The 24,541-nt window shown below is 40.3% G+C and overlaps 1 protein-coding gene across 3 annotated transcripts in view; it reads right to left on the reverse strand.

Annotated features, from left to right (window-relative positions):
* The window catches only part of pacrg (PARK2 co-regulated), a 227,923-nt gene that overhangs the window by 68,527 nt on the left and 134,855 nt on the right, over positions 1–24,541 (reverse strand). For all 3 annotated transcript variants that reach the window (XM_086094262.1, XM_086094263.1, XM_086094264.1), the window contains one exon: positions 2,145–2,316. In XM_086094262.1, the coding sequence (XP_085950388.1) occupies positions 2,145–2,316 (172 nt within the window). The remainder of the gene's footprint in view (positions 1–2,144; positions 2,317–24,541) is intronic.

Below are 24,541 nucleotides of genomic sequence, written 5' to 3' on the forward strand. Positions count from 1 at the left end.
ATTATTCACAAACCAGTTGAAAACACTGGGAAAAAGAGCTTGCTGCAACATGGCCCTGGCTGATCTCTTATACTCTGCTGCCACCTGCTGGCTGTTTCTTTTTTTGTAAAGTTACCATTGCTTTAAGCGACCTATTCATGTCAGAAGCAGTATCAAAGCCTTCTGTATGCTAAAAAAAAAACATTTAAAAAACCCAACAACAACGTATAAATACGTTTTTGGGAGTGCGGGACAAAGTATTAAAAAACGGAATTAGTTAATTGAAATTGTTGATTTAAATGTTACAACAGTTCAGGAGTATGTCAACGACCAGAGGTTTGTCAACTCATGTCACATTTTTGTCTCTGTCATGTTCCTGACAGGGGTCTTGAAAGGGGAATTACTTTTCATTTTTGTTCTGTTTTGTTTTTTAACATGCCGCAATAACACCGTGAAGGATACTAGGCGTTTAGTGCAAATTGCTTGTTCGTTTGTGTGTTTAATTATTTAGCACAATTTAAAAATAGTGCAGGGAGGGAATGAGGCCGCAAAGTGAAGTGAAAATTGCTAATTATGAAACACAAAGACCAACAATTATGAAGATGCTAACTGCTCGAAGGAACAAAATTACAGTGACACGTGAACAAAGACAAGATGTAGCACATCACATGACGCTAAACGGAGAGATGACAGTAGCGGCAAAGATTACTACTCTGTCAAACAAAATATTAATTTTGGATCTGCTTGAGATGAGAGCAGGCTGATTAAAGGGTAATGCAACATATCAAAACAGTGAATAATTAAATAGTGGAATGCTACATTAAAGATGCGGTAAAACTTTCAGCGGATCACAAGACTGTCAGTCAGTCATGAAGAAATAATGATATTTATTACATTAAGGCAATTTGCTGCAAGATTCACTCAGATAGGAAGTAGTGATGTGTATTTTTGTACTTAAATACGGTATGAAATGGTTTCATAAGGTCTAAGTAAGTGAATTATAGAAAAGAGCGCATCAGCAAGCAGATGGGACTTGCTAAACTGTAGACTAGCGTTGGGCAGCCTCAAATGGTCATCAGGGTCAAGTCAAGTTTAGAACCTGCGGACAAATATGATCCAAAACATTGTAATATGATTTTTAACTTATTTCACACCACTAAACTTAAATCATTTGCTCCCAAAAACGTATAAATATGTTCTATTTTAAATATTACCATGCTCCCAAAGACGCATTTATACGTTTAAAAAAATAATAATAATAAAATGCGAGAGCATACAGAAGGCTTTGATGATGCCTCTGAACTGCAGAGAACGGGTGAAGCAATGCTAATAATTACAAAAAAAATGCCAGCAGGTGGCAGCAGAGTATATGAGATCAACCAGGGCCATGTTGAAAAAAAGCTAATTTACTCACAATTCTAAAATTAAAATTAAATTAGCTATATTCTAATGCTAATTGCTGCAAAACGGAAACAGATAGAAATATAATTTATTTTTCCTGATGACAGAAGAGACTCTAATCTTTCTTTTGGTAGGTTCCTTCAGTGAAAATGACTGTGAGAGAATAAGTTAATAGCTTACAGATGCTTGAGCTTTTTAATAGCCACTCAGACTTCCGCTAACTTAGCTCCTCCCCAACATACACATTCTCAGTTCAACATACTTCCTTGACACCAATAATTACGATCCCATTAAAAATGACTTTGGTGACTTTAGTGGCTAACATAGTATTGGAATTTCACAGCAAAACGCCCACATTTGCTGCTAAACTCCACCCACGCTCAATGATGGAAACTCACAACGTTCACAATCTAGCATCGACCATCTGTCATAGTTTAACCCTTTAAATTTTGGTCAACATCCGGTGAATTCCAGAGTAGTAGTTTGCTCAAGAACCACTGCTGGAAATGCACCAGAAAATAACATTAAAATCAAAATGGCTGACTACCAATGCATTTCACAGCATATGTTCTTCTCTCGATCAGGTGAATTCCTCTAGAAAGAGTTTAAGAGTTGTTGTTTTTTTTTAACTCATAAGGTGATTTAACCGAGATATACGGACGACCTCTTGTGCTCAAGCCGTATAATAAAACCTCAGAAGAATTATTGCAAAAAGTACACTGAGAATAAATAACCATTTGTTTCAGTTGCCCTCCCCGACTCACTCTTAATGGGGATGATAAGCTGCGGGATGACTGGCTGAATCTTGGGTCCGCCGTGCTCCAGCAGGTCATGGATGCCCTGGCGGGCAAAGAACTCGTACGGGTGAGCAGTCTCGCATAAACCGTCGAAGAGCAACGGTAGGAAGTGGTGGTAGTCCAGCTTCTCGATCTCCACCTGAGCGGGGACATTTTGCAATTTTAATACAGTGAAACCGCGTTCATCACAGGCGATTCATTTCATATGCACCCGTAGTAAAAGACTGTATAAAACAAAAAAAAATTCCAACACACTTGTGTGTATGGTGAACTTATTTGAGACACCAAAAAATTGTAAGCGTAATGTATAAAATACTGTAACATATTGTAGTTGTTTGCTATTAATATGCGTCTTCAAGGGGCGGGGCTTGATAGATGGTGTATGATGTCGGCTGACTCAAGCTATAGCAAGTCTGCGGGAGTGTCTGGGCATGAGCTGTGGTCGACAGCAGTATAAGACAGAGTGACTGTGACTGTCGTGGATAATATTTTACAATATAAAGAGTTTGCCCGGCATCCACGGCAATCACAGCCTGTCACATTTGCCCATCCAATGCCCCCACCTTGTCCCAGAATCAGCCTGTATTGTCTACGGTGGCCTGAAACTGGGCTCTCTTGGTCACCGCCAACATAAATTGTAAATGTAGCTTTGCTCACAACGTTGCCTGTTTGGTTCATAAAAAAGCGAGTGATAGTTTGAAAGTGAAAAAAAAAAAATACATTCGCTTCACATTATTTCTAATGGAGAAAAATTCTAAATATGAAGAAATGTATAAAATCCACCGTTAGTTGCAGGCCAAGCATCATCGATGATGCTCACACACAAACATATGCGCGACATATGCGCACACTCTGGCAGGGGCCAGCTGTTGGGGATCACCGCACGGAGACATGTGGCCTTGTGTGAGCTGACACGCTAACACCTGTTTACACCATTTTGCAAGACAGACAGAAAGGCGCATAGAATGGAACCGAATAAGCCTTCATTTGTGCCGTGAAGGGGAAATTCCAGCCTGGCAGAAGCAATGTGGACATGATCAGTTACGTGATTTATATCGGAAAAAATCAATTTTGTTTTAAAAGATGTGAATGCACCACATCAAAATGTAATCAAATTGTTTAAGTTACATATGCAAATATATATTGAATAGTCGTGAGTTGTTTTTTTTACGCATTTAGAGTACTGACAAGTGAATTATTGACAACAAGAAAGTCACTGCATCATACCCTCTTGAACTGAAGTGACTCAAACCGATTTGAATATATAATATATACACACACTATATGTATATATATATATATATATATATATATATATATATAGGGTTTAAGCAGTTGAGAATGAAAAAATAAAATAAACGGGTTGTTGATAAAGACAGTAGCAGCTGCACGAGTCCTTGAATGCAGCATGAGGAAATAACCCGAAATATTAAATGTGTCAGTTGGCCGTACAGTGGCTCGAGTTACCGAGTGTGTATTTTTAACGTGGCTTCAGCTGTGGCACAGCGTCCCAGCGGTACAATTGTTGGGCGTGAGGGTTAGAGGTGGAAGGGCGGATGCTGTTTTTCATGTGATGAAAGGCAATCCCTCTACTGCGAAAGCAAATACCCCCCCTTGAAGACCCAGAGGACAGCTGAAGCAGCCACAGGGAGACACACACGCACACACACGCACGCACGCACACGCACACACACGCACACAGCCTGCAGGGTCACACTGCTCCATGCTCAAATGTCACTGAGGCAATGACGCTTTCAAGTCACAGGGACTTCAAAAGCAGGGCTACACATCCCCCCTCCTCCTTGTGCACCGTGAGGGTAAACACAAGAGATGACGGAAGGAGGCAGGATGGAGAGATGGTAAGATGGCGACAATGGCTGATTGCTTGGAGGCAATTTGCTGGCCAACCTTGACCTTTCGCTGCGGTTGGTCAAGATTTTCATTGTGAGTCAGGAAGAGAACAAAAGCAAACACGAGTCCACGTAGAAGTAGCAGAAGACCACGGGGCGAAGGCTACCATATTCCGTGCTCGGCGATGTAACCTCCATAGCACGCGGGGAAGAATCACATTTAGGACCACAGATATTTTTTTGTTGGAATTTGTGGTACCTTTAAAAAAAATCCGAATAAACAATACACATGGTAGGAAGACAAGAGACTTAGATTATTTTTACTCACGAGGAGATGCAGCTCAGTTACAATCTCCGACCAGCCCTCTCTTTAAACATTTTTTACAGGGCGTTCCAAAAACAAAATGTTTGAGTTCTTATCTTGTGATAAGGGCACAGTTCATTTCATCAGTCACCTTTTTCAATACTAAGAGTAAGTATGGGATAACTTATGTACATTTATTTATTTATTATTTAAGTCCACATCGGTCTTGTCCTATCAATGAGTATACATTGGATGTCTACTATTTGTGAGGGATTGGGACCGGGAAAGTCTGCAAATTATCAAAAATGTGGTTATAATTGCCGGCCACTAAAACGCAATGGAAAAAATACAAAATATATAAATTCTTAAAAAAAATAAAAAATACTCAAAAATGCTAAGAAAGCACATTGGAACCTCTCGATACAAAAATATACAAAATATTTGATTAGATATTTTTTTTCATCATCTGGGGTCTACTGTTTTCAAAAAAGGAATAAATAAAAATGTTTAGGTGAACAGATTCATAGTATTTCAATTCATTTCAATGGGGAATGTCGATTTGATGTAGTAAATGTACTTAGGAGCTTGGTGACGGAACAAATTGAACTTATAAGTCAAGGTACCACTGTACATTGAACTCATTCACTCGCAGCCATTTTCACTGAAGCAACCCCCTTCGCTCCCGGCTGTTTTACTGGATTTTGACAGATTTTGCAAGGCCACAGAACATTGTGTTTTATTGCTATAAAAACATGGAACACACCAAATGAAAGTTTAGAGTCTCTTCTTTCATCAGGAAAAAAAGTATAATTCTATCTGTTTCCATTTTGCAGCAATTAGCATTAGAATATAGCTAAGTTTCATCATTATTCACAAATCTGTTTAAAACACTGGGGAACATATCTTTTTTTAACATGGCCCTGGTGGATCTCTCATACTCTGCTGCCACCTGCTGGCCGTTTTTGTAATAACTTCCATTGCTTCAAGCATTCTTTTCAGTTCAGAGGCTGCGTCAAAGCCTTCGGTATTGCTCTAACATTAAAAAAAAAACATTAAAAAAAAGCATGGTAATATTTAAAATAGAACGTATTTATACGTTTTGGGGAGCAAAAATTTTTTGAATTTGAATCTTGAAGGTGAGCTCGACTTGTCTTGTTACTCATCAGGATGTTGTAGCGAACCTTTGGCACCAAGCTGTTCATTTAACACTCAGGACGCATTAGCGAGCCTCACACTTTTAAACCTCAGCTAGCATGTTGCGAAGCTGCCACGCTGTGGGAATAATTGCTCGGGCGCCTTCTGAAGACGCCAATGCTCTTCATCAAAATCACATAAACAATCCACTTAGGGAGCATGTGCACATGGAGCTGGCACGCGGACGCTCGGCAAACACCTTCACACACTCTTAATCAGCGGCACTTGACGGCCTCGCCTTGTATCCGCTATCGATCGCCCGCGCCGGGTTTGTTTGTCTTCACATGCCTGCGTGAATCCCCCATCGGAGTCCAGGGGCATCAATGTTAGCGCTGCAGAGGCAGGTAGCGGCAATTAGCCCTTGGACACACAAACACCCGCAAGTCTGCAGTGGTCAGCAAGGAAGGGCGCGAACAGAACCCTCTGCTTCGGAAATGAAGGCTGTTGGCAGACACCCGGGAGCGGCGCGATGCCACTTTAAATACACAACGGCTGGACGGGATTGTGTACAGAGGCGTGTGTGTGAACGCGCGCGTGGGCGCGTGAAAATGCATCGCCTCGTCGCATACTCGTCGTGTCTGCATGTATGTGTGTGTGCGACCATGCGATAAGCTGCCGGGTTGCTTTGCCAGGGTGGGCGTGAGTCACGTCTGTTAGCAAAGCAGGCTATGGGGCAGTTTTGAAAATGTAAAGAAAAACATGAAAACTTACATATGTGTGTTTGTGTGAGTAACTGCTACAAAGAGAGCCAACTAATGTAAACTTGTGGCACTGTCAATTCGAAATAATGTCCTGTTTTTCCATAATAAAGACTTCTTCTTTTTTTTATCAGATTCATGAATTAATCGAAAAAATAATTGGCAGATTAATTGATTAAACAATCGTTAGCGAGCAGCTCTAAAATTGCACAATGTGTAGGTTAGAGCTGTCAAAATTAACAGATTATTCAAGTAATCGTTTATCAAATTATTCGACAACTATTTTAGCTCATTTGCTCCCAAAAATTTATTTAAAAAAAGTTATATTTTAAATAGCGCCATGGTCCCAAAATTGTATTTATAAGTTGTTTTTTAAAAAAAAAAATTATGCTAGAGCATTCAAAAGGCGTTGATGCAGCCTCTGACCTAAAGAGGTTGCTTTAAGCAATGGTAGTTATTACAAAAACGGACAGCAGGTGGCAGCAGAGTATAAGAGACCAACCAGGCCCATGCTGCTAAAAAGATAATTTCCCTACTGTTCTAAACAGATTTGTGAATAATGATGAAACTTAGCTATATTCTAATGCTAATTGCTGCTAAATGGAAACAGAATGATGAAACGAGAGACTCGGAGAACCGGTAACATAGTATAAATAACCCCCCCTTTTTTTTTTTTTAGCACTTTACACATACGTAGTACAAAATAAACACTGGTTAATAAACAGTAATCGGGGGGGGGGGTGCTTTTATAATACACTTTAATGCAAAATTCAAATGAATCAGAATAGTCAATTAATCAATAGAATAATCGATAGATTAATCGATTCTAAAAATATTCGATAGTGACAGCACTCGTGTAGGTAATTCTGTGATTGTTATCCGAATCGGTATTGACCAATTTTCCTCATGGATAATCTGAATCGGAATTGGCAGCAGAAAACCCTGATCGGAACACCCCTAATGTAAACGTATAATACAGACCTCAAATGTGGAATTAACTCCCTGCTTCTAAATGTTAAAAAAAAAAAAGTTGCTTAAAACATTACTTATGACAGTGACTGTTTGACCCGGGAATTGTTTCATTCCCTTTCTAATATTTCCTACGACTAAAAAACATGAAATCCCAACCCTCCCACTGCACTCATACGCTGAAGTGTGCCATGAAAAGACACTTAAAAAGAGAAAGAAAGAACCTAACAGAGGCGAGGCACTAAAAATAACAAGTCACACACCACACGGATTCCCATCAGTCATCAGTGTTGTGTTCTTGAGACAACACCGACAAGAAGCGCTGACACTTTTTGGAGCAACTCTCTCTAAGCAAGTTCTCCTTCCGAGTGGGGACCTGTGAGAACTTGATACTACTATCAGTAGTTGCAATTTAGATTTTTCTGGGGTTGTTAAAAGATTCTGGTTTGTAAACCTGTGGGTAGTAGGTGGTGTCTGCTCGGTGCTGGATTTCACTTTTCTTTCTTTTCTTTGATCCTTCCTCGGGTCTCCTGACAACTTCACGACTAGCGGGATTCTGAAGTCTTTGGTTTAGGATTTTTAATAGGTTTCAGAAACACACAAAAAAAGAGAGCAATGATGATGCCATGTTAAATCTGTAAGATTAACGAATGAACAATACTGAGCTCTCTCTCTAAAATAAAACAGTTATTTTTTAAAAAGTGTTATAGTTCTTTTTTTCTGATTAATATTGTTTGTTTTCATTTCAGGGGGCGGCCATTTTCTCACTTGCTGTAGACTGAAAATGACATCACAGTTGCTCAGGGCTCAGGAAACGACCAATCATGGTTCACCTATTTTCTGAAGCTGCTTTGCAATAGACGCATTGCACTTCAAGTTTTTTTAAGAATGATCCCACACTTTTGACACGCATGTCTCTTATGGAAGATTTCGACCTGACTTGCTGGCGTTGTGTCAACTGATTTGTACAAAGGGTGACAAGTGTGCCTGCTGTTTTGTGTAATTAAGTTATTTGAGTTATTCGATTCATCGTTTCAGCTCTAGTGGGATGCACAGATTCTCTTCGTCTTCACAGACAGAAAACCTTGTATGAACTTTAGCTACGTCAGGGAAAAAAAGGACGTTTAACGGGACTGATCATTCAGCAACATCCCACGGCAGGCATACAAATTCAATTAGCAAAATGTGTTTTTAATCATAACGGTGAGTCACTTAAAACAGGGATGGTGCGTGAGTGGCCTCAAAGGGAGGCGTGAAATGGTTTGTCCCCCCCCCCCCCCCAAACAATATAAAAAGGTTAAATATGAATATTAAATACTTTTGTGGTAGCATGGTGGACCATGTCTGCCTCACAGTGAGGAGATCCGGGCTCAAATTTCAGCTTCCTTCTACATTCCATAACATGCATCTTAGGTTCATTGACGATTCAAAATTTTCCAAAGGAATCTCAGTGTGAATGCTATTGACTGATGACCCACCCAGAGGGTACCCCTCTTCTTAGTTTTGAAAATCAATGGATGAATTGTGAGAATATAGGTACATAACTTATCCCATATTTATTCTTATAGTATTGCAAAGCATGACTCATGCTCTTGCAGCTTCAAAAATAGGAACTGTGCCCTAATCACAAGATAGCGGCTGAAACATTTTGTGTTGAACTGTTGAACTTTGACTGTTGAAACTTTCAGTGCCGAAGAAAAACACATCGACATTATTATTTGCACAATGACTCAATGAATATCCGAGATGCTTTTAGTGTTGCTGCTGTGTGACCCCTTCCCTTTAGAGCAGCAATAGCTGTGTAACGAGGGAACGCCCTGTAAAAAAATAAAAAGAGAGGGCTCGGGAGAGTGGGCCTCAGTGCATTAGGAGATTGTAACTGTGTGCATCTCTGAATCTAAGTCTCTCGTCTTCCTTCTTTGTCTGTTGTTTATTAAATGTTCTAGGTTGACTGAACCTGACATGAATGAATATATATATATATATATATTACTGTTCTTGACTATTAGAGTGTATCTGCCAGGGAGAGTGAGCCTTAAATGCTTAATTGAATTGTGTAGACTGTTCGTGCAAATTGCCCAACAGATGCAACTGAATTTTTTTGTGCTCTATGCTCCTGTCCCGCAAGCCATAAACGAAGAAAAAAATAAGTTCTTTCAATGTCAACTGAGTATTGAGCAAGCACTTTTAAGGGGGTACAACTTTGCTGTAGGCTTGATCTATGCACATGAGTGCTGCATTTACACAAACTGTCATAAAAAAAAGTGCAATTAACTGGGTAGTTTCACAGCTTGTGTGTCTTGGGAAAAAAACGGGAAATGTAGTTTGTCCCATTACATAAACAAGAAGACAAGTACACACATTTCAGACTGTGTCTGAGAGGCACTACTCGCTGAGTTTTCATCGTGCAGCACATAATCTGTGCAAGCCCCGATGACACGGGACGATTGGAGTCTCGAGCGGGGTCCTGATGGTGACAGTGATTGAAAGGAGCATAAACAAGAGGTGCTTTGGGGAGGGTGAAAACAATGACATGTAATGCTAGGAGGGGAAGAAGAAGCTGAAGTGGACGGATGGATAGGATGGAAAAGATAACTGTCTAAAATCCTGCTCCAGTTTTAAAGGTAGAGTTAGGACTCCTACAGACGGTACAGTTGTGTGGTGCTGTGCGATACTGTCGGGAACCGTCTACTGCTGAAATGGAAGTAGGCCAAAGTATGTATGTAATTTACACATGCCAACTGAAAGGGCTAAAAAAAATTGTGCAAAGTTCTTGTATAAGCTCTAAAACAATGCTAAATTGTTGCTAGTTCATTAACCAAAATACAGACGTTATACTGAAGTCACTAGTAACCGTGGCCCTTGCAATCTTAGCCAGCTAAGCTAACAAGGCTAGCTATGTGCAACCTTGGTTTGCGACACTTAAATAACCCTAACCCACGATATGGCCTAAAATACGTATCAAAGTTTTAATTCAATACAAGCGTAGAAATTATAATCAAAGTTTTTCTGAATGGGTTGGTTTTGTTTTTAAGCAAAGCTAAATTGCTAAAAAATAATAGGAAAACAATCAAGGACAAATGTGATTATTATTGCACGTATGCTACAAGTGCTCATTCATTTCTGGTTTTTGGACCCGTCATGTGTGCTTACTGCATAGCTATTGTATTATTTTCTCTCCAGACAATTATTAATGTACATACTATTTTTTCTGTCGGGAATTGCTTACTCTCCACTGTGAAATGGTTCCAGCCAGACTCCTGCTAAAAGCGTACTGTGCCATCAAAGTACTTAGTCTGGTGCTTTGCGACCTTACATTTCACGATAGCTTAGCAGCTAGCATGATTTTCCCATCTTCTGTTCTCTTCTTTTGCCTGGTGTGTAGCATGCTTCGCTCCTTGTCCTCCTTTAGCAGTAACAATGCTTGTCAGAAGTGTAGCTTAATAGCCGCTAAGGTGGCGAGCATTTGTTACTTAGAGGAGCAGCTCTGCACCATAGAGTGACAGTGTTTATCTCAGACTTACAGATGAAGCCATGGTATTGTATCACGGGATAGTAAGGACCAAAAAAATAGCGGGAGTTCTAGATATACGCCTTGAGGGACACTACTGTTAATTACTACTAAGGAGGAGCATGGTGATCAGCTACAATCACGCAGACCTCCGCCTAGGTGGCCAAAACAAAAAGTCATCAGGGAGGTACTGCCGTGGCTAGCAGGCTACCGGCGTGATTAAAGGAGCCACACCCCCTGATCTCAGGTTCCACTGATTACAGCTCAACAACCGATCCCCGAAAACACGCAGGCATAGGCGTAATCAAATCAAAGAGAGTGAGGCGTAATCAGCATTTTCTCCTCCAATCAAGCCCCCAAATCACCGCCGCTAATCCGCAGCTCGCCATAGACAGGTCTGATTGATACAAGGGCTTTTGTTATTTAGCTTTGGGGGTCTAAGGGGAGCATGACAACAAGCAGAGACACGGTCGGCTTATCTGCCTTTTCTACATTTGTTAACGGCGCTTCCCCAGTCGGGCCAGGCGACTTGCAACCTCGCAGGCGACCAGCGTGGCCCGACTCTCATTTATCATACAGAGGAATTAAACGTGGACACTCCAAAGTACTTCCGCAAGACAAGGGTCCCTGTGGACACATGATATTTTACCCCGTTAGCGATGGAAAAGGACGATCCATCATTGGTTGATTGTGATGAGCGGCAGAAGCTGTCGCAAGTATTTGTTTTCCTGCGTGGTTGCGGAAATTAATGGCATACACCTACTGTGGCTAGCATGGGGAAAATTCCACAACAGATAATATATGTACTGGTACCTGTTTGTTTGATTACAGAAGGCACAAAGCAATTAGCGATAAGCTATGGCGAAGATTAAAAATGGTTTGTAGTGATGTTTAAAATAATGCCTCTGACTATTGATGAAAGAAGAAGACTTAGCCAGAGAGGATGTGACTCAAACAGCAAAGACGAGGAAGGTGTTTGCATAATAGAACTTTGAGATTTCTTTTGATGCATTACAAATTAAATGTATTATTATTATTATTATATTGAGAGCCCGGGTTACCGCGATATTGTTTTCACTTACAAAAAGAGCTGGGGCAGAATTGTGGGCATATTTCTAAGATTGCAAATGTCAAATGTTTTGAGATGTCAGTCTGCAGTCTTAGGCACAATCAGCACATCAATTGGGCTGTTTTTGTCCCAGTTTTCCCCCTTTCTGACCAAAGACGTCAAGCGACCAACTACCTTATGTCTTATAAAATTGTTCTAAGATTATCCTTCTGTCATTGAACCGTAGATAGAAAACGGTCAGTTCAATACAGTATGAGCATTACACTTGGCCGTGGTTGCTCACTAAAATATGGTTGAATTAACAATAAAATGACTCCCCAAAAAAGGGGAAAAAAAGAATAACTTAGTCTTCAAGTGAAGTGACTAAGCTCCTCTTTATAAGAATTAACTCATTCAGTCCCAGCCATTTTCACTGAAGCAACCCCCTTCGCTCCCGGCTGTTTTACTGGATTTTGACTGATTTTGCAAGGCCCACAGAATATTGTGTTCTATTGCTATTAAAACATGGTACCTACCAAAAGAAATATTAGAGTCTCTTCTTTCATCAGGAAAGAAGTATATATTTGATCTTTTTCCGTTTTGCAGCCATTATTGAAGCATTAGTATATAGCTAAATTTCATCATTATTCACAAACCTGTTGAAAACACTGGGGAAAAGAGCTTGTTGCAACATGGCCCTGGTTGATCTTTTATACTCTGCTGCCACCTGCTGGCCGTGTTTTTTTTAAACCATCATTGCTTTAAGCGCCCTCTTCAAGTCAGAGACAAAAACAACAACAACGTATAAATACGTTTTTGGGACCATGACAATATTTAAAATAGAACGTTTTTATACGTTTTTGGGAGCAAATGAGTTAGGAATGTATATAATAAAAAGGTTTTACGGTGCCCACAGTTTGACCATGAAACAGATGAATTCAACTTCCATTATTTCTTATAAGTAAACGTGTGTCCTGATTAGATGGAAAAATTGCAAATACAATAATGCTCTTTCAGCAAACAGGGGTTGCGTCGACTGCCGGCGTGCCTTTGATAAATCTCACTGGCTCGGCTCAAACCGTACAGAAGAATCATCATAAAACGTTCAAACAAATGTGCTCATTTTCAACGTCGCGGGTGATGAATGAGCCCCGATGATTTTGTGCATCGGCCCAAACAATAGCGACCAAGACAAATGCACGCTCTGTTTACGATAACGTGGCAGATTTTCTCAGGCTGAGTGTACACGGGACGGAAATTACAAGAACGGAAGGGGTTGAGGGATAGTGAGGTGTAAGTCCAGAAGAAATAGATCATGCCCCCCCCCCCCCCCATGATACATCATTGTAAACATGTCATTTTCATAATACAGTGACATGCATACGGAGCATTCAATCAATCGGAGAGGGAGCTTTTAGGCACACTAAGATGAACCAGTATGCAAAGGGAAACACTACTTTCGAGGGCAGCAGCTTCTGTGTCCAGCCAGTAATGGGATGTTTTTGTTCCTGAGAGTGGATGAGTCTCATCCTGTGTTCTGGACTCCAGATCAAAGAGGGCCCGCACTCCACAGAGCTAGCCACAATTCACAGATGTAAGGGACAGTGAGGGGAAAATACGGTCCTTAAGATGGGCTTGGCTGAGGGTAAAACGTAGTAGCATGGAGGATCGATTATGGTGCACGCTTCTATTTTAGTGGCTATTTAGGTTGGCGGTGGAGGTGGATGGGGTGCAAAGGGAAATCCAACTTTAGATGACCACAATTATTCCGCAAGAGGCCATACGATTTTGGAAGATACTGTGGAACCTACAAAATCAAATAAAAAATGTATCACGTTAAAAAGCCAACCACAATCTGAAATGTTATTCTTATGTCTCATATTTAAAGTTTTCAGTTTACAGCAAAAAATAAAGGCCTCACATTCCCAATTCCTTCCGAGAAGAGTAGAGCTTATTGGAAATGTGTCTTTCGAGTTCTATTTGTGGTAAGAAGTGGTGGCGCTGATGATCCAGATAAAATAAATTAGTGGAGGGAGAAAGTATAAGAATAATTGTTTGACAGAAAAAAAAAAAGTGCACATGAAATGGACACCCACATCATCCCGTGACAAGAATAAAAATGTATGCTAGTGTCCTCATCCCAGCATTCATCATTCTCCTTAAGCCTTTGACAAGATAGATCTAAAAGCAACAATAAAAAGTCATGGTTTCACAGAGCTGACTTTTTTTGACAAGATGAAAAGGTAGCTTCGGAAATGTCACAGGAACTAAAGCCTCACTCCAGACATCATTTTAAATTGGAAGAATCATAACTAACCGCCATCTTTTGCGATCAACGTTAATAATCCACAGCAAAGCAAAGCAATGTCTTCCTACAATTGCACAATCTGAAACAAGGCTTGCAGACTGAAAGAATGAGAAATGACTGGGAAGAAAAAGTCGTACTTTTGGAGAAAAATTTGCAGAATAATGAAAAAAGGGAGGTATAGCGAGCAAGGTTGAACCAGGACTATGAACTTATGAGTTGTACACAACAGTAGAAAAACGGAGCTTTTCAGATCTGAACAGGAACGTTTGTGAAGTGCATAGTCTCAGAGGTGTTGGCTCAGTTTAAATATGCTGATTAGTTTTGAGGGGGTTTGTACAATGCACCACAAAATCCTCGTGAGCACTGATCGATCGAGTACAGCGGATGCATCGGGCAAGAGCCAAACGAAGAGAATTATGTCAAATGAGACTAATAAGTAAGACTAAATTGAGTCACTTTTTTAAGCGAATTTACTGAAATTGCGCAAAATGGACGTGTGACTTATGTCCCTTTTCCATCTGTTCTTCTTTTTTTGAGAGGGGACTCTGTCGCTGTAGGCTTGGTATACCATACCATAGAGATGTGATCCACCAGTAATTTAAAAGAAGAAGAAAAACAGGAAGCGACTGCTCTGTGTAATGATGTCGTATGAGTTTGCTTCTGTAATTATTGATAAACCGTAGCGTTTCTTTGCTGTTTTCCATCTAAAATTGCACTAATATTCGCTTCTTTAATTAGTTCCAAAAATATTTTTGTTTCATCGTCCCCCCCAAACATACCTTACTTTATCGCCCGCCATTGCTTTTTGACTACAAATGTACGTGTGACGTGATATCCGGTCAAACCTTGCGACGTGTATCGGGTCTTGTCAGCGTTTCGACTGCCAAAATTCAGATTTTTTTTTCCCGATATTTTTTCAAAATCCACCCCCTCCAAGCGTAAAAAGTTGTTTGGTGAATTTTGGGCCCTTTTTTGAATTTCTAGCGTTTCTATTCAGTTTTATTACCGCATTTCTTGAAAATTCGAATAAAAATGGGTGGATGGAATCCCCACTAGTGACACGACAGTGAATTAAATTCTTACATAGCTGTCGGTCTCTCAATGTGCCCTTTGATTGATTGGTGACCAGTCCAGGGTGTATTATATATATATATATATATATATATATATACTATTATAATAACACATCAATGTGAAAACAAACAACGATCTCAATGCACCAAAACGACAATTTAACTTCACATGTTTGCATCCTGTACATTGCTTGTTTTTATCCTATACAGAGACTGTCTACACATGTACTTCTGCATTCCATTTGCCTCTCTCGGGAGCAAAATCTACATGCTGTCATCTTTGCAGCCACGTCTGCTTGTCAGTTCTCTGGCCACCAAATTCCGGAATAATGTATTTGGCCGCGGGCCTTGCTTATGCTTCCCTTCCAACTCTCAGTAAAGAGCTTTACTTGCCTCGTTCCACTACCTGGCCCAGGTTCCCTGTGTGTCAGCATGAGCTAATTTGATGAAACACAACTCCATACAGGAAAAGGCAATCTGTCAGCAACACAAAGTGTCACACGGAGACGTCTGCGCTATATTCTTTGGAACGACAACACAAGATTGTATGGTAATTCCGGTGCCCGTTTCATTTAATTTACGCGGTCAAATTTAGTAAACAAAAGGCAAAGCGTAACACTCCCCTCTAGGTGTTCACTTTGTTTTGAAGTCGAGCAAAGTTGAACTCGACAAAGAAGATGAAATCCAACAATATCGACAACAGAAGGCGTCATTTAGATTCATCAAGTGCGAATGGCGAAGACACACAAAACACTGAAGATGATTTTTGCAGAAATATGGTGACTTAAGTATGAATAAGTGCATATTAACGAGTCTCCGTTGGTCGCCAGCACTGTCCTTCAGAACAAGAACATTTTCAAGTTGAATGGCTCAGGACTTGCAAAACACTGAAGATGATAGGATTTTTTTTTTACTTGAATACATAATGCTGTATGTTTAATAAAGTGCATAGCTAAACCGCCAATGAAAAATCCAGCGCTGTCTTTTGGTCACCAGAACTGTCCTTCAAAACAATTTGAATGGCAAAGACACAAAACAAAGATGAAAGCTGATCAATGTTGCTCTGTTTTTTTTTATAAACCAACCCAGTTTTGAGCAGGTTCCAGAAAATAAAGCTATATTTTCACTGAACCAAGTTTTCAAATTCTGAATTATGCTTAATTCAGTGCTAATTGTCAATGCAATGCTTTGATAACATTGTGTTGACAGGAAAATGAACCTGTTTAGCTAATTTCTACAGATACTGGTATTAAAACTGCAAAATGGATAAAAAAGAGGAAAAAAAAAGAAAAGATCAAATCTACCGTTTCAATTCTGAAGTATGGAATGGAATGTCCACTTATGGCGCAGGTGGGCTTCATTGCTATACAGCACTATATGAACTTAGAATGTCAATATTCCTTCCACTTCATGTTATTGCATGCGTGTTGGTGAAATTTCAAGGGTCCATCGATGCCGCTGGGGTATTATGTTTGTTTTTGTTTACGTGCCAGAACAATCATATCCGCACGTCCACTTGTAGTTTGGAAAAAGTTGAGCGGCGAGTGAGGGAAGAGCCAGAAAGCGGGCAGGCGAACAGATGTAATTACAAAAGGCAATACAAGCTGTGTGTCTCCCAGTCTCGCTGACCCACATGCAGGAAGTAAGTCAGAGCTTATCACGGCGCCACAGGATGGGCCCAAGCGTTGCCTTGCTCTTTTCAGACGCGACACTGGGAGGATGATTGCGCTGGAGCTGGTGCTTAGGCTTCCGAGCGGAGTGGGCAGCAAATTTGGAAATTGGCGTCGAAGAGAGAGAAATCTCTGCTCGGGAGATTGGACATAGATGTGTGACACCAATGAGTACACAGCCGGGCCTCAGGCTTGTTCCAACATACAACTTGAATTGCTCGAATACTCTGGAATGGAATTTTACCCGAACAAGCTGCTACAGTAAAAACGTGATCAGATGTCTTTGTCTTTTGGCTTGGTGAAGCAGCATATGGCTCCTGGCCCAAGGTTGTTTTTGTAGTCTCTTTTCCAACTATCTGTCAACAATTACATTTTTGTGGTCACAAGGTGGCTCATGTTTTGTTTAAGTTTGACGGCAGCAAGTCAGAAGACCTTGAGTGCAATGGAGCCAGAACATTTGCCGCGTTTTGGCCTTGAAAATAAATGTTACTATTGTAAGCGAGCGGTGCCTTGAGGTACGGTTTTACAAGTTTTATCGATAGGAGCCATCGTTTGGATGATCTTTTGCTTTGGCTTGTCAGCGCAAAAAAAATGAGGTATGAGCGCTATATCGTGGCAGTGGAAAATGTCACTGATGTGCTTGCGATTAGCGTTCACATTTCCCACATTCACAATTAAAATGGCGACAAGGTGGGCCAGTAGTAAGCGCATACGCCCCCCCCCCCCCCCCACAGTTCTGAGGTTGGGTGTTTGCATGTGGATTCCAGCTTTCCGGTTTGCCGTTTGCATATTTTGCCCTTGTTTTTGGAGTTTCCTTCCTTACTCTGGGTTCCTCCCACATTTCAAAACCATGCATGTTGGGTTTATTGAAGACTCTAAAGATGTCCGTAGGTGTGAATGTGAATGGCCCTTATTAGGATAAGCAGTGTAGAAAATAGAAGGACGGATGGTTGGACGGTCGGATGGACAATTTAGTCTTCAACGGACCAAACAACCATGTTTTTGGATTGTTGGATTAGACCGCTGGAGACAACATTCCAACCCAGAACCTCAGAAGTGTGAGGAAGCAATGCTAACCATTGGATAAATATACTGCCTGAGAAATTCTCACATCCCATTAAAATTATATTAAAAAAATAATTAAAACTTGATAAATCAATAGTTGATTGTCCCCCATAGCTAAATGGCTATCGCTAATTGTATGCATACAATAAATGGTCTTTAGGCTGAACAAGTCAGAACCAACCATGAGTGTATTTTGCCTCCAAGATGCAGCGTCGACTACCCCTGCTGATTCAGGAGTAATCGGGATGAGGCGAGCATGAGAAGCCAGTGACGAAAAAAGGAAGGAGGATACACGGCGGCCTTTGAATGAATTATGGTTCATATTATTTCTTCCCGCTTTCTAGACAGGGCCGTCTGTCATGGCCAGGAAAGGGCCACAGAAAGTGGGCTAAGTGGTCATGGCCATTTCTTTCGCCTTTCCAAATGGCTGGATGGATATTAGGATTTTACAGGCTATTACACATGGTAATTGCAAAGCGTAAAGAGTATTGAGCAATTTTCTTGTCTTTTCCTTTTCTATAAATACACATTTACAGTATGATAGCGTCATCCTTCAAAGGTTGTTGTGGCACACAATGGGTAGGGCCGACTTGTGGCATTCGTGGAAATTCAATAACAGCACTCTACTAATTGCATGGCTTAAACTCAGCTTTGGCTCTCTGGATACTCATCTAAGCCAATTAAAGCAAGGAGGTGGGCTACGGATATGGCGTAATCCTTGCTTGAAAATTTGAGTGCATACTAAAAGTGTGATGTCAGCGGAGGACCGGTTGTAGAATAACAGCAGTTCAGCCCATGTCTTGTACAGTCTTCTTAGGTCAGGTTTAATTGGTTGCTTTGGTATGTAACCCCAAAAATGTCAGGTTTCCACTAATTACTTATTGTTCCAAATCCGAAACAATTATGGTGGGAAGACACTGCATGGTTACAACTCTCATTGGATAATCATAATTTTTATACTAATGAGTAGATTTTTAACACATTCTTAGGTCACATAAACTGCCTTCTCGAGGGAAAGAATGTCAAGATTATGCTTAATTCTGGTAAGAACAGACTCCACAGTCACACTGTGGCAAAATGGCATTAATATTATTGTTAATGCTAATTAGGGAATTAGTAGATTTTAATAATAATTGTTTTGTCTAATTTATAGCCTTTTTTGGTTGTGGGGTCAAGTTTCTACTCAGTTCTTGACTTCCTAGTAATACTCTTGTCAACCAATAATGATGTCGTTTAATAACAATTAGTAGATCTTAACATAAAAACATATTTGGGAAGGTTTAAGAATGTTGTTTCCACTAATCACTTTTTGCAGACGATCCCACTAAAATCTTGTGAGAAGCGACTCAGCAGTTACACTGCAAATGGATTGATATTTTCAATCGTAATTAGTAGCTTTTAATATTCCTCAAGGGGCAAACAAATTTCCTTTTGGGTGGGTTTAAGAATGTCAAATTTCCACTAATTACATTTTGTATAAAATCAAATTCGATTCTGGGGAGGGCCTGACACTTGGTTTGCTACTATTTTCAACACAAATTCTTGGGTCAAATTCATTGCCTTTGGGGGTGTGGATGGCTTTTTGAGAACTGACTCCACATTTACATTCTGGCTTTTTATTTTTTATTTTATATGAATTAAAAATACAAATTGCAAACTGTATTATTATGATTTTGTCATTCTGTATTAGTAGATTTAAATTCTAAATGGCAAAATTCCCTTCATGACTTTTTGTATAAAATCATTCTAAATTCTGTCGAGAACTGACTCCACAGTTACACTCTAATAAAAGTACTACTACTACAACAGCTACTGGTAATAAATGTACTGTAGTAGAGTTTAATATTACCCCACCTCTTTTGCCCCAAGTCAGTTGCACACTCGTGAACCGAGTGAGGATAAGCAGTACAGGAAATAAGATGGCTAAACAAAAGTGAGTAATTAGGTAAGAAAAGTTCACTTGGACATTAAAATTGACTTGTCTGATACACTTTAGACGAAGCATTAAAGGCCATCTCCGTGATGATGGAGTTTTGGAAAAGGACAGATTATGAAATGCTGATGGAGTGCGCGCAACACCATCATTCATCAACATGATTAAACATTATCAGCACCATCCCCAGCGCAGAGAAAGGACATTAGAGGTACAGAAAATCTCAGTGAATCTTTTTTGTGCCAAGTTCAGCACTTTTCCCAACTATTAAGTCTTGGCTTGCACACTAAAGAATAACACAGAGAGCACTGACTTCGATGGCTTCTTTCAATTACTTCATACTCTATGATTAGACAGCGAGTGTAAAAAATTGGACATTTTGTAAAAATCCATGAGAACTATAATGTAAAGGCTAACTCCACTTTAGAAAACCTTTGACTCCTTAATAGAATGAGATCGTTAAAAAGCGTGTAGCTATCCAATGAAAACATGTTTGCATTTGTCTAAAAAATGTATTTAATGTTAAAAACGGAAAATCTAGAAGTAAATCCTATTAAAAGGGGAAAAAAAGTATTCACCGGTACGTTTCCGGTGCTAAAGACATCTAATAACAGTTGTTTGTCAGGTATCTTTATGACACGCAGTAAAAAAAAAATTTATTGCAAAAATGTGACAGACTGTTACCATTGGATGATTAAGGCCATTGACAACTCGAAAACAATCATCTTATATAACATGGTTGCCTAAAATACAGCCCTCAAGTGCACCACATCTCCAGCCGGGTTCCTATTACACAGGCCTGATCCGTTCGCCTTCATCCATTATTAACTAGCGAATGCAGCTCGGGCCATGTAGGCCACTTTACAGCAGTTTAAAAATTTACTCACTACAACACTTGAAAATTCCAGGCTAATTTGGCCGGTGAGATGACAGCGGAAAGGTGCCTCGCTCCACTGAATCTCGGGCGGATTTCAAATCACGGCGTGAGGGCGCTGAATAGGTCAACGACTGAGACTCGGCACGTGCCCAAGCAGTCAGTGAGTACAGTTTGGAAAATGTGTCTAAATACTGTAGCGCTCTAACCTCTTGTCTCATCTTAACTGCAAACCTAACCCTTAGGTTAATTTTACCTCTAATCCTAACCCCAATCCTTAGACTATCTCTAGTCTAATCTCAACTCTAACCCAAACTGTTTACAACCAACTTGTATTATGTGTAGTTTTGTACCTTAACCTTTATTCAAATCTTCTAATCTAACCTTAACACTCTCCTCAACCCTAATTATATCCTCTCCCCCACAATGAGTTTAACCTTAACACTAACCCCAACCTCTTAAAACCTTTTCGCACTGCACTTAGCAAGGTGTGATGCACTTTCACCGAACTCATTGATTGTATGCGTGCTACGAGGGCGCAAGGACAGAACGGCAGGTTGCAATGTGCCACATTCTAAAATTGGAAAATGTTCAATTCAAGACCGGCATTAAAGTGTCATCAAGAGGCGCATCCAATTGGAGAAGGGCTGGCGGCGGCGTGATTTCAAAGTGCTAAGCGCGAATAATACTCGCCAAATCCACCCGGTGGGAAAACGTTTCTCTGTTACTTCCTGTTAGGCTGCTATGTGGGCACATCCAAATATAGGCAAGCTTGCACGTTGCTCTGCGGCAAACACCAAGAAAATCAAGTGCAGTTTGAAAAGGCCTTTACCATATTCCAACTATAATCCTGTACTGTAACCCTAAACCTAAACCTCACTCGCTTTTACGCTAGGCCATAACAATGACCACATACCTTCCATACCCTAATCCCAGCGGTGAGTCTAACCTTACTTAGTCCGAACCCCAACAAAAATCCTTAAAGCAATCAGTCAGTCCGAACCCCAACAAAAATCCTTAAGGCAATCAGTCAGTCTGTCCAATTTGTCTAAATCCAAACATCACAATTAACCCATAACCGTATACCCTAATTCCATATGTAACCCAAGAACCTGACCCTCCAACCAAAATCCTTACATCTGACACACTATTCTAAGATGACGGTTAAAATACTGAGCTCAAACGGAGCTTTGATTGACCTTTTGCAACGTTTGATGTGTTATAAATGCTGAAAATACCGTCAAACCCGTGTAAAGAGAGAATATTTCAAAATTGATTAAAAGGACTCCTTGGTTGATGGCTTTTTTTTCTTTTTTTTACCCCTGTCACTCTTAAAGGTCATGATCTGAGATCCGAGGTGCCCCTTTTTAATTATATCTATGCTTGCACTGAACGGGTCAAGCGTTCTAGCACGCTGGTCTGACAAAAGCCAGTCCCCTCTGACCCTGACCTTTTCGAAAGCTAATAGAATTACAGCGCACTAAAAGCCAATTAAATAAACGCAAAAAAATGGAAAACAAAACAGGCAGAAAGCACACCGGAGTATAATTGCCATAAAGCCCCTTAAGGTAAACACATGTTCCCGCCATGTGTGTGTGGTTATAGGGTGAAAAAAAAGCCAGAGGCAAAGAAGTCAAACAGGCAAGGCAGGCTCACTTGAGAATGTTTTGTTAATTCCGCTTCGTTTTAATTAGCTCTCTTGCCAGAGTATGGCGAGGCCGAGGGGGGTTACGAGGACGGGGGGGCACATTGGCAGGCTGGAAGAGACTATTAGATTGGCCTGGCGACTGATGTCTCCGACCAGCAGCTGGGTCCAGCCATGTGCCCCTCCTCACCCCGCTGCTCTTCTAAAACGCCACAAGGTAGAACATTAATTCACATACTCCCCAGCACCGGTTATTATCTCCCATTTTCTGTATTTGTTTGTGATTTATTCATTTATTTCTAATCTGCCCTCAGACTAGTTTTAATTAAATCATCCTTTTTTCTCTCGCTCTACTTAAAAAACAGCGACAACAAAAGGTGTAATTTGACAGTGCTTCTGACTTTCTCTCAAGCTACACGCACAAACACAAAGCTACACAAAATAATGAATTTTACTCGTCTGTCAATCAACTTTTTTTTCTTTTCTTGCTGCGTTTTGGCTTCTGTGCTACTAAAATTCTGAATTAGTTTAATTCAATACCAGCTAGTATTTTACACTAGAGTGGGAACCATAATACTTACCTAATACATAATAATAGTAAATAATACTTGTTCGCTCCACTACAGCTAGCAAATGCAATTCCGCAGCTTGGATATGAAGTGCTACCTCCTTGAGTGAGAATCAAACAGCCCACATCTGCTTCACGCAATTGCGATTGTGAAGGAATTTGACTCGCTGCGGGTTTGCGACCATACAGCAGCACGCATATCTCAAGTCTTTGCTCGCAAGTGGAAGCAAAAATAGATTTTTTTTTTATTAACAAATATAAATAAATACCTAAATAAATATATAACTAGATACAAGAAAAACATCGGTGGCACAACGGCTCATGGCTCAAACACTCTTATATCGAGTCACTCGTACCTCAAGACACCACTTTAATGGCTAAATTTGGCAATTGATATTTCTGGCTCTGAATGCAGGTGGGAAGGAGCCTTAGAGTCTCTCATAACACCAGAAAAACAAATTATTGTTTTTTTTTTGCAAACCACTTTTGGGATAAAGTTTATTTTATTTTTTTTGTCTAGTGCAGTAGACAATAGAGTTCTGATGTATTTAAATTATAAGTAGAATTCCTTTTCTTTTAAAACTGTTGTCAAAAATGTTATATGACATTTTTGTGGAGTAATTGAATTGCATTTATTTATTTATTTTTCAAATTTTTAAATCCAGGGTTACAATATTCAATAGACTATTGAAGAATCAATATTTTTTTTATGTAGTTCTTGGTGTGAACACTTTGAGAACCACTGATCTCTTCAAACCAAAATGGCCTACTTTGTGTTCCATTTCGGGCATCCTGGCACGACAGAAATGTCCACAGGTTTTCGTGTTGACCGGACATACTGGTAGCGGCAGCTTAATATCCACCCCCCTCGCAGTCCTGTGGCTTCTCTCTATAATACAAACATTCTAGGATATAATTTCTTTGTGTATGTGGAAGCCCTCAAAAGTGCAATTTCTTTGGCCTGAGTATAATAACAGAGCACTTTCACCACATGCCCGGGCACTAAAATGGAGGTCGTGTTCAACATTCGAAGTCCAACTGTACAAGCACCAATTACAGTGCAGAGCAAGGTATAAAAAGGTATGAAGGCCTATGAGCAATAACAGCAGGTGCATTAAGGAATGTAGCTACAAGATTGCGCTTGAGCAATAAAAGCCATGTTATATAAAAAAATATATATATAAAGTGCAGGGGGGGGGGGTGGGAGTCTTTATGGATTGATGGCTTTGTATATTATGTGGAGGTCATAAATAATAAGTACATGTCCTCGCGACATGAAGCCAAAAGTGAGAGTTGTCACACTCCCTTTGAACTCCAAACGCTTTTGAGTGACCTCGCTTTTCCACTTCCTTTTGTTGATGGTGACGACTTCCTCTTCTTATGATTGACTCATCCACTTAGAAGCACTCACGGCTGTCTTTGCCGTGGCTGGACGAGGACAATTAAAAAGGTCACAACGACAGCAAACTTGACAAGCGCCGTCGCTTCGAGTGCTCTGTAATTGGCTGGCGAGCGGCAAGCTAATGCGCCGCCGCTGTGGATGAGGCTACCTGTAAATGGAGATAGGACCGGGCGCCAAGAGGGTCTTCTTCTTTAATTTGAAGATGGAGGGAGAAGATGGAGCGCTTGAGATGAAGAAGGCTGATTAGCACAG

This window comes from Leptonotus elevatus, chromosome 14 (assembly GCF_054856555.1).
Source record: "Leptonotus elevatus isolate MCC_2025b chromosome 14, RoL_Lele_1.0, whole genome shotgun sequence".
Taxonomy (NCBI): domain Eukaryota; kingdom Metazoa; phylum Chordata; class Actinopteri; order Syngnathiformes; family Syngnathidae; genus Leptonotus; species Leptonotus elevatus.